Source organism: Vanessa cardui, chromosome 15 (genome assembly GCF_905220365.1).
Source record: "Vanessa cardui chromosome 15, ilVanCard2.1, whole genome shotgun sequence".
In the NCBI taxonomy this organism is placed as follows: Eukaryota; Metazoa; Arthropoda; class Insecta; order Lepidoptera; family Nymphalidae; genus Vanessa; species Vanessa cardui.
The window spans coordinates 11,643,174-11,655,248 of record NC_061137.1 but is presented as its reverse complement, the minus strand read 5'-3'; the positions used below and the strand labels follow the sequence as shown (position 1 = coordinate 11,655,248).

Below are 12,075 nucleotides of genomic sequence, written 5' to 3'. Positions count from 1 at the left end.
TTAGTTGCGAATTAAATCACGCACATAATATTTATCATTATTATATCTACAATCGAATTAAATTGTTATCGTTACAAAACTTTAAAAGAGTTGGTGTTATTTTTTAGGTAATGTGTTTCAATCATTGTTAGTTAAATATAATTTTTTTATTACTTTTTACATCTATGCTTCTATATTATCTAAACAAATATTATAAATGAGAAAATAGCTCTGTCTATCTGTAGCTTTTTGATGAAATTTATTATGAAGCAAACTTGAACTCCAAAGAAGGACAAAGGCAACTTTTTTTGGCTTACACGTGACAATTTATCCCAAAATCGCGAGCGAAGCCGAGGGCAAGAACTATATAACGTCATTCACTTAGATAAAAACTATTAATCAGCGTTGGATTTACAGGGTCATTCTGGGCAAAGATAAATTTTCAGGGGTGGCAAAACAGAGCGACGGAGCATTAGCAAATAACTTTGTGTTGTCGAAAATACTATTTTTATTTCTAAATATCAAGAATTATATCAAATTATTATAATTTTATACTACGAAGGACTCACATATTTGGTATAAAAAATGCGTTTTGAAACTTTAGGCAACTGTTAGTGCCAATGTGTTATGCCCATGTTATAACTGAACTGGCTAAAAAATTAACAGATTTTTTTATCAAATGGTCAAACAACAACAAACAACAACAGCCTGTAAATTCCCACTGCTGGGCTAAAGGCCTCCTCTCCCTTTAAGAAGGTTCGGAACATATTCCATCACGCTGTTCCAATGCGGGTTGGTGGAATACACATGTGGCATAATTTCTATGAAATTTGTCACATGCAGGTTTCCTCACGATGTTTTCCTAGCACGAGATGAATTATAAAGACAAATTAAGCATATGAATCAGCGGTGCTTGCCTGGGTTTGAACCCGCAATCATCGGTTAAGATGCACGCGTTCTAACCTCTGGTCCATCTCTGCTCATCAAATGGTAACCAAAGTAAAAACGAAGGTATGTTATGAGCTTACGAGGTTATTTTTTAGTGTTTTTTTTTTATTCGATTATGCCGACATAAATAAGATTCATAGCTTAACATATAAGCAACAGTTGATAAAACAGTTACTTTACAATTGCCTTACTTAAAAAAACGATTTATTTATATATTTTTCCGCTTCGTTAATTCAATTACACAGGCAGGTGCGTTGAAGACTTTATTGCATGTATAGAGATGTAGGCTGTTACAATTAAACGTGTGGTAGAAGTAGGTATATATCGGGTTAGGATCGATCGACGCGCTGTTCTGCGCAGGACTGTGCAGCCTCCCTTAAGGGGAAGACACCAGTCGATACAGGAATTTATATATTTGATAGATAAAACTCTGATATTCCTTAAGCGTTAGAAACGATGTTCCATAAAACCTCCTTTTTGAAAACACTTTATTGAGACCAGTTCAAAAGTTCGCTTTAACAAAATTACACATGTATGCGTATATCTATGCTGTATGTGCTCTTGGCATGTGTGTGTAAGCTCTGTCAACTTCCAAATATACGTAATGCCTAAAAAAACACACAAGAACTTAATAACTTTTTATGGGCGTGAACTGACTCACAATTGGAGCTCGAAATCTGCGAGGCAACTGAGCGTGCCAAAATGAGTCCATATTAATGGATGTATATGAGTCCATATACATGTATGTCACAGAATAATAGTTGAATGGCTAATTAAGCTAGTGATTAATTAGCCATTCAACTATTAGCCAAGCCTTTTTAACCATCGCTGTCCAATCAAGCAATATATCATCATAAGAATCTTCCGTTCATAAAATAGAGTAAAAAGCTTGAGTGAACTTACAGTTGCTACTTGGAATAGTATTAATCTATACCCTATAACATTACCTATGTTGTATGTATTATATTATAACATAGATAGATTTTAAATAATTTTGTTTAACGTGCTGTAATATCCAATTGGGACAACGTCCTGTAATGATATGTTAACAGTTTTGCATTATAAATAAATAATAAAAAATACTTTACTCTGCTGAAAATTTAAAATATCAAAACAAAGTTTCTTTTTTTACAATATATAGAAAAAAACCCCAAAGGAAAGAGCGTCTCCTTAATAATTCTCCTTACTTCAATCAAACTTGTCCTTACAAACTGAAACGGTCTCCCCACAATGAGAACTGGGTGTTATATTAAGATGACTCGTACCTGAGAATACTTTCGTTTCAATATCGCGGGTATAACCAAAAGTTTTGATCGATAAACAATTATTCGTAACGAAATGGTGAGTTCCTGTGACGTTTTGTGTATGTTCAATGATAAATAGTTATAAGGTTATTTGACTAAGTGAAAGGAAAGGATAACTAAGGTAAATTTAATGTTACTTTATTATTAAATTTTATTTATATTCAATCGTACTTTTCAGAAGAAATATCTGATCACCTCTCATAAGATAATAATATATTTGACAGCAAAATAGTGGATATATTAAATTTTTGTCAACGTGAAATGGTAACTTTTATACAAATATAAACTAGTATGATCTTTTAGTGATTGATTTTTTTCCTCTTAAAAGAAATACTATCTAATGTAATAATTTAGCGTTATAATGATTTATAAATCCATACTTCTATATTTAATATTATAAATGTGAAAGTAACTCTGTCTGTCTGTCTTTCTTACACAACCAAACCAATGAAGCGAACTTGATGAAATTTGGTATGAAGCAAACTTGAAGACTATGGCCTATGGTCCTATGGCTTAAAGTCCTAGGCTACTTTTTTAAGCGAGGCCGCGGGCGACAATTGGTATGAAATAATATGCAGTAGTAATGGTTATTAAATAGATGACGTGGTGTCTTTAAGGCCAGGATGGAGCTCCCAGTGCTGGATAAGTTCTGCTTTATATTCGACCTGAGAACAGGATGTATCGTCATGGGGATCATAAATTCAGTAAGTTCTTGAAGTAACAATATTTCTAATTCTATCCAAAAATGTTCTTATTTCCTGCCAGCTTCATTGCTCTTGTTGTTAGCGTAATGGCTTCTTTTCCCGAGGTCCTGATGGTTTCAAACCCTGTCTGTCTGACAGTTGAAGTGTTTGTAGTTGTATCCATGCCTAAAAAAGTGTTTATAGCCTTTCGTTGAACTGAATTGTTTCTGACTGCGTTTGATTGGCTGTCCCATGAAAGTTACGAAGAGTGCTCTTGTCTTTTTGCTTATGACCAAATTATTTAATCAAAATGACATTCATTATCATCATTTGTGAAAAACCAAATATAAATTGTACTTTTGGTAATGCACGAAAGAACATAAATACTTAAAGCTCAATAGGAAAATCAGTTAATTAAGTATACCCCTGTACATATCTGTTCTGAAATTACATTTTCTAAAATACAAAGTTATTAGAAGATATACTCCGCTATACAACCTCCTTGCAGATCTTGACCTTCGTACTGGCGGTGATACTGATCACGTTCGCTGTGGATATCAAGAGTGCCGCTGAGTCGAAGAAGGATGACATGGACGGCATGTCCTCCGTGGTCTACACCATCGTTGTCCTTCTCGTCGTGTTGCTTTTCCTCAAGTTCCTGTTGGATTTGATCTTCGTGTGGGCTGTCTATAAGGTTTATACAAGATAATTTGATAATATTAATACTTGGTGGTAGGGCTTTGTGCAAGCCCGTCTGGGTATTTACCACCCACTCATCAGTTATTCTTCCGCCAAACAACAGTACTCAGTGTTATTGTGTTCCAGTTTGAAGGATGAGTGAGCCAGTGTAACTACAGGCACATGGGACATAACATCTTAGTTCCTAAGGTTGGTGGCACATTGACGATGTAAGAAATAGTTAATATTTCTTACAGCGTCATTGTCTATGGGTGATGGTGACTACTTTCCATCAGGTGGCCCATACGCTCGTCCGCCATCCTACTCCTTAAAAAAAAATGTACAATTGATGCTTGAACTCTAATAATTTATAAAATAGTCTGAAATGACAGTCAGGGTAAGAAAAGGTTCGTCAACTCAAGATCTATTTTCATGTGCTTGGTATGCGCGATAATCTGCTTTACCGATCGAGAATGACATATTGCGTCGCAATGATTTGATGTTTATATTCAAAAGGTACTCCTTTTCAAAAAACGTATATCATTTTACTGCTGATATTAATACATGTTTTCATTTTGAACCTTATGACATTTATTTAGGGTTCAATTTAGTTAGTACAAGAGCTTGATAAAGGAATGAATTCGAAAACTGGCGAAGGTTTTCTTATTCTGACTGATCACGGTGTAATGATATGTGCAAGTCATTTTATAATAATTATTTTATTGAAGGAGAGATGTGGTATCATGAAGAAGTACTGCATCTTCTGGATCGTGTTCCTGGTGCTTTTCATCATCGGTTTCTTAAAGTCGCTGTTCCACATGGGCGCTGGGCATGTCATTGCACAGATACTGTTCCTAGGTATGTTTGCATGTGATGTAATTTTATTTTCTACTTTGGAAGGTTCTCGAATTTCTAATATTTATAGTAACTTGATCACAGATGATTCAATTACTTAGATATAACTAGACACAATATTAAACTTTAATTAATATATAAGCGAAATCTTACTCTCAGTTACAATCAGACTTGTCATAAGAATTTCAAAACTATAGTTCTGACTTGAAATTAAACATAGTTACTTACCTTTAAAGATACTTTATGTAAGATTCTAAATTAACATGGACATTTTTATTATTACACTTATTTGCCATGTTTTTTTTTTATTTTTATTTTGTGGAGCTCGATATTTATCTACGAATGTCTTGTTCATGTACATACAACAAGTACATATTATGTATATCCGGGTTTAAATAATTGTAAAGATATAATAAATTTATATAAGTTTTTTATATGAAGTAACTTATAAGTATTTTGATTCCAGCTGAGAATTTCTACTACATCGTCGTGATCCGAAGTTACTTGATATCAATCAACGAAGACGGTGTTCTGTAAAATTATAACGATCTTCTGTTTCCTTTTAAAATTATAATGACGGAAACACGATCCGATGCCCGCTGGTAAATAATGGTATGTCATTTTTTAATATTGTATTTATAAAATATATTTTATATTTAACATTGTATATATATTTTGGTATTAATGATTTTTTAATATAAATATATTTATACCTATTTATTTTATCAAATTAAATTAACCGTATATGCAAAAAAAGTATTTGTAATGTTTTGTAAATCATTGTACAAAAGAGTATTACAATAAAAAGTTTTTACTGAAAAAAAATAAATACAATATCGCTTAAATAGTGGTTGTGAAATTGCGTTGTATTTAACATTACACGATAGAATGATCATATCATAGTTGTAATCATAACAATCGCTTTTGTAAATAAGAAAGGAGGTTCATTGTCACAATAATAAAACTATCAGTGATACCAACACAAACATCCCAACAAATAAACATTAATTTTAACAAATAATTTATGAACAACCATATTGAGTTTATTATTTTATTTATTATTATAAAAAGACTGAAGCAATATAAATTTGATTATATTTATATCATTGTCAATCTTTCGCCTTATGCAGCTTCGATTGACTTTCGTTATACTTTCATCATATGTAGCTTTAAGCAAAATGAAAGACGTCAAAAGTTTTTTTGAAATAATTGAAATTTAAATTCTCAAGTTTAATTATAGTTTTATATGGTAAAATGTTTTAGTAACTGAAAGTATATTGCATCATATCAACATTTTTCCAAATCACTTGCGGAGATTTTCTTGTTTTGGTATACCAAAACCTACAAATATACCAGTGTGTTTTCACAACACAGAACATTTGCCTACGAGTGTCTTGTGTCAGTTAGGGAAACGGAGATTTATGTAGGATGTCCTTCCTTTTGAATTATGTTCCTTAAGGTTCGGACACTTGAACAAGGACTGAATGAGTTGTTTGGGATCAGTTAATAATAGTTAGCGCGATGTCTATTTTGGCAACTGAAATAAACTTATAGTACGACACAACTTAGATGTAGCATCAGCAAACTCAATAAAACCGATTACTGCCGATTTACACAACCAATAGAAATAGCTCCCTATCGCGCCATTCGACGCTATTCATCGCTATAGATTCTCGCATCAGCTCAACCCGAGAAAGCAAGTGCATGTAAATCGACGTATCAAATTCACGAAAATATTAGGTCATATGATATTACAAGTGATTACGTTTGTGTTAAGATTATGTTCACATAGAAAATAAATATTGATAATTTGGGATAGCGTACTTAATTCGGATGTAATCGGTTTTACGAATGTTGCCGATGCCACATCTAAGATGTGTCGTTCTATACATTTATGTGTCTAGGCAGACTTTCAAAGTTGAGAACGCGTCGTATAATATAGTGGCCAACCTAACAATACACGCACACTAGTAAAATAGAATGGAATTTCGCAAACGTCAATTTAGACACAAAAGTGCCCCGTCTGTTTTAGTTCTTTTGTAGGGGACCATATATTTAGTCATATAAAATTCTACGTAAATAACAAATACGTATATAACAAACGTAAATAACTCCACACAAATTAAACTTTAGGTTTTTACGGAGAAATTATTGTGCAGGTTACTAGAGACAATGAACTTCATTTCTTCAGATCATCAGTTCGTCTTCCATGAATTATAGTTAACATGAACTATTTACGTTGATCGTTACAAAGGCCACCGCACATCGTTGATTTGTAGTATGCATATGGCAGCATCATACTTCTCTCTCATTCTTTTGCTAGTAATAAAAAAGAATAAAAAGATCTTAGGAAGAGAGGGAAATATAATTTAATTCAAACTGTCAAAGTCAATGTCAGTGTCAAGTAATCAACTTATATTAATAATAATATATATTTGTTAATTTCTTACCTTAATTATAAATACTATCGTTCTGATTAAGGATTTGAAGCTTAATTTTACCATGCTTGGTTTGGTTTGGATATCCCAGCATATGTTATACAAGATTTACTATACAGAGAAAGATTGGGAAAGGCCCAAAGGTGCCTAACGCCTTTTCCTAACTGAAGTTTTTGTCAAGTACACTTTACTGTAAGCCAAGGAAGAGAAGAGTCTGTAAACATCCCACAGCTGGGCTAAGGCCTCCTCTCATTTTGAAGCGATGGTTTAGAACTATTTCCATCACGCTGTTCCACTGCGGGTTTAAAGTTTTCTCACGATGTTTTGAGTACGAGATGAATTACAACAAAAACAAATTAAGCACATGGAATTCTGTGATACTTGTCTGGGTTTGAACGCGTTCTAACCACTAAGCCATCTCTGTTTGGCTCAGGTTTGTTTAATTGCTGAGAAAAATATAATTCACAAAGAAAGTTATTAATAGTTTGCATTACAATCTAGTAAATAATGCTAATAATGTTAATGTTCCTAGTCTGATGTCTCCTTAGCCCCGACTCGTGGTCTTCAATTATGGTTGATTAAAACTCATCAATGTGCGGCAGCTTTAATAATTCCATTAATATTGTAATATTTGTTCCTGTTTTTATATGTTTATAAATCATATATTATATTTAACAAAGTATTATATTGAATATTTTTAAATTTGACGTTTATAATCAATAGATTTTTTTAAAATGTATTGTTGATAATATTTTACACGTAAAATTTTTATTAATAAATAATTCTATTTAATGATTAAAACTCACAATAATCCGTTTTCAGTATACAGTATACTTATTTACAATTATTTGAAATAGAATTAATTATTATATTTTATTCAATATATACTCCTTTGTAAAACTATTTCATGTTTCATAAACAAAAATTATATTTACAATTTTATAAATAGGTATTTTATTATATTATAAATGTTACAGTTTAAATTATTTCCAAGTACAGTACCAACATTAGAACGCTAATTTTTTTAAGCGACGCTTAGTACCAACCTTTGTCGTTACGACTACGCCTTAATAAAAAGGTTTTACCTTCGTCGATGTGACCAGTCATGTTCTGGTACAGCATTTACAGCCCCTATTACATTATTAAGTGCTATTGGCGAATTCTTAAGCAATGGGTCTGTCGTAGTCGATTCGACAGAGGTTATGCTCTGGGGCTAAAACTATTTTTGACCATAGATATAGATACATTTGAATATTATGAGGATATCGTTTCATTGAATGTATTTAAAAAAATATATTTACACAATTATGTTATAAAGGCATGTCATTTAATATGTTCCTGTTTTAAAAAAATAACGGTTGTTTGTGCATTCGAGTTCGAAAATAGAATTGCCATTCGAAGTTGCCATTTATAAAATGTATTTGTATTAATTATAATATTAGTTGAATTGGGTCCGATATTTTATAACATATCTATAATATTAATGGCCCAAAAATTACCTAGTTATTGTAGTCCGTGGATAGAATAATAAAATATAAATAGATGGTTCAGTGTAACTGTGTAGGCACCAATTATATGAATTACGACAATAAAACGTCCTTCGCTTTAATTAGCTCATAGTATGTCTGTCTGTTCCTGTCCTTGATGTGAGAAGTGAATGGAATAAGACGCGTCGAAATTATTCTGATTCAATAAAGACAGAATATAGTTAGCTAGTTAGTACTCAGGAGAGTTATTCTGTAAGAACTGAAAAAAAAAACTCATAAATACGATTGTGTTTTGTTTGTAATTGTAATCAATGTAAGTCGGTTTTCGAAATTTCACGCGTAGGATTGAGCAAGAAGTCAGTTCTTATGGAATATTCCCACTGATACGTTAGTACAATTTGTACTAACTACAATTTGTACTAACGTAATCGCTAATCTAAACGCCCATCAAGAATCGACACTCGATATTATTTAAAAGAAATTTCGAACGTTAAAAATATCAATATTTTATATGTATAAAAATATCACAATTGTATGATATTACTAAACGTATTATTATTAAATGAAGCTCTGTATTTCTGTGGTGTTTGACCACACGTTTATAATAGTCAAATACACGCCTATTTACGCAAAAATAGTTCAAACTAATAATAAAATAAATACATTATTTATTTAGGGATGAACATACATTATGATAATCTGACACACTGAGCTTAAACAATATTTATTGTGTCAAGATTTATATTTTTAAATAATCATTTTCATTAAACTAAGAAAAATGTATCAATTTCTAATACAACACTTTTAAGACGGTAATTTAACTTGAATATACTATTTGTAATTTGTATGTTGTATCTTCTGACGTACAATAAGCATTTATTTATAAAAAAAGGATATATTTCAAATGGAAAATATTCAAAAAAAGAACGCATGCTACTTGACATATGTCAACGGCGAAATTTTAAATTAGGGCAACTAACCTATAAACGAATTGACACTTCTTCGAAATCGAATCGGAAGAATCGGAATCGTGTCTTCAAAACCGGCCCTCAGTCCATTAAGCTGATTAATTTAAGTGAGGAATAGTTGAAGTTGGATCATTATAAAATCGGGAACATTTTAAAACTTTACAAATAGATATATTTGCGCACAAACTGGAAGTCAATAATGTACGTCATAAGTCTTTAAGCAAGACATTTTATATGCTATTCAATATGGTAAATATAACCAAATTTATGATATTTATTACCAATTAATATGTATTTAACGTTTTAAACTATTTCCATTCACTTCTCTAAAAAAATAAATATATTTAACACTGGTGTAACTAGAATACATAATAATTTAGAGAACAGTATTGTTATTGATAGAACTGTTTTTGTCAACGATCAAAAATAGAAATTCGTTAGGCATTTGTTTTATTAAGTTGTATAGTAGGACACAACTTGAATTAAGCATCGGCAAAATCAATAAAACAAATTACTACCGATATACACGACCAATAAAAATAGCTCCCTATCACGCCATTCGACGCTATTCTTCGCTATAGATTCTCTTGTCAGTTCAACCCGAGAAAGCAAGCGCATGAAATTCGACGTGTCAAATTAACGAATATATTAGGTCAAATGATATTACAAGTTATTACGTTTGTGTAAAGATCATATTCACATAAGAAATAAATATTGATAATTTGGGATAGCGCACCTAATTCAGATGTGATAGGTTTTACGAATTTTGCCGATGCTACATCTAAGTTGTGTCGTACTATATGTATCTGTGTAATACATAGATGTAAATTATTTTGAAGAAGACAAAGGAGTTATCGATAAGGTTCTAGTTATACCAATGTTTAAATACCTAATTACCATTTGCCAAAAAGGAAACTATATGTAATCGAATGTCAAATTTTTTGAAAGGCGTAATATATAGTCGTAGTAATGATCAATTTTATTCTTTTAAAGAGCGAGAACTGAATCAATGAGTTTAAAAAAAAAGTTTTATTTAATCGATTACTTGAAATTTACTCTGGATGAATCGAACGATTTAGCAGTTAATCGAATAAAATCGAATCGAAGTGAACAGTTAACATAGTCGTATAAATGTCGATAAATAATGTTTAATTAGGCGAATAGTAATTAGGTGGCTGGTTTTTCTATAGAGATTGTCTATAACTTGTGTATCACGTTACATATCTAGTACCTTCGATGTTTATAGAGTCTTTATCCTATCCCTTTATAATGAATCTACTCGATTTCTATACAATATATTTGTAATAAAATATATCTTAGACGTGTTTTATGTAATATATATAAAATGGTCTGTTCGCATAGATATATATTTATCCATATATCAACCGTCCCCTTGAATATACATCGAGAAATATTTGTATGTCTGTATGTATTAATGTTTAAGTCATGCGCACACTATCGTTTTCAGACATAATAAATTTTATTGTCATACATCGAATAGAGCTTGTCATCGGCGACTGTGTAACAGGACATATATATAATATATTTTATGAGATCGTATTGCGCACAGACCTTTAGAATAAACAGTATGTAATGTTTGCACAACTAATGATCAATTGTAAACGCTTTAAGTGTCGTCGTAATTATTTACAATTTGTATTGATTTTATAGAAATTTTGATGTTTCCGAACGTTGTACGTCGCTTTGTTAAACGCATTGGAAATTAAATAATAAAAAATATAAAAATTATTGTTTTTTTTTATTTCTAGTACCTTATAATTAAATCTTATGCATGATTCAATATATTATTTATTTTATTGAAATTAATAAATGTTTTATAATTAAAAATGATCAAGACTTAAAATAAACAGACACACATGAAAAAATATTATTAATAATTTTTCTTATTTTTTCTATTTTTATATATGTACATATTATATGCCATGCCAATGCCATTAGGCATTACCATTAATCATTCAGGTCAGCTGAAGATTCCAGTGTGAAGGGTAAGTGAGCCAGTGTGGGTACAGTCTCAAAAGGAATAACATCTCGGTTCCCATAGCTTGAAAGATATGTATATTATATGATTATACAATGTCTATCGGTGAAGGCGAACCTAATGACCATAGACCCATGCGGCTCTAAAACCAATTCAAACAATCATTTATGTTATGAGCAATGTCTGTTAGTTATTTGTATCATAATCTTGTCATTTTTATTTTATTCAAAAGTTAATAATAACACATTTTATTGGAGGCGATTCTGGACTCATGATCGGATCTAGGAGACAGAAATCCTCAGCGGTGAACGCAGACCTGAATTGTGTATTAATTCATCGTCGAAAAGATATAGATGAAAAAAGTATGTTATTTAATATTAATATTCAACTAAGGAAGTAAGGGATATTTTTCATAATAATTGATACAAGATTTTATAGATGATAAAAAGGCGTGGAGTTAGAACCTGTTGACTTCCAAGCAGGATACATTAATTTAAATAATTGTATTTAATTAACGTGACTTTGAATTTTTTTTATTTAATAAAAAAGTAACTAGTGAGTTTCTTGCCGGTTCTTCTTGGTAGAATCTACTTTCCGAACCGGTGGTAGCTTCAATTAATTGTAAAATGACGATTCGAAAGTGCTTGTAAATTGTAAAAGCCTACTTGAATAAAGTTTATTTTGATTTTGATTTTTTTTATTGCAATACAAATATACAAATAAAAATAATGTAGTG

The 12,075-nt window shown here is 31.1% G+C and overlaps 1 protein-coding gene across 1 annotated transcript; it reads left to right on the top strand.

Moving 5' to 3' along the window:
- The first annotated feature begins 2,090 nt into the window (after positions 1 to 2,090).
- On the top strand, positions 2,091 to 5,075 carry LOC124535846. The gene is made up of 5 exons (XM_047112234.1): positions 2,091 to 2,352; positions 2,849 to 2,935; positions 3,423 to 3,608; positions 4,321 to 4,450; positions 4,914 to 5,075. The coding sequence occupies exons 2-5, from the start codon at positions 2,855 to 2,857 to the stop codon at positions 4,982 to 4,984; spliced, it is 468 nt and encodes a 155-aa protein (XP_046968190.1). The 5' UTR covers positions 2,091 to 2,352; positions 2,849 to 2,854; the 3' UTR covers positions 4,985 to 5,075.
- Positions 5,076 to 12,075: the final 7,000 nt, after the last annotated feature.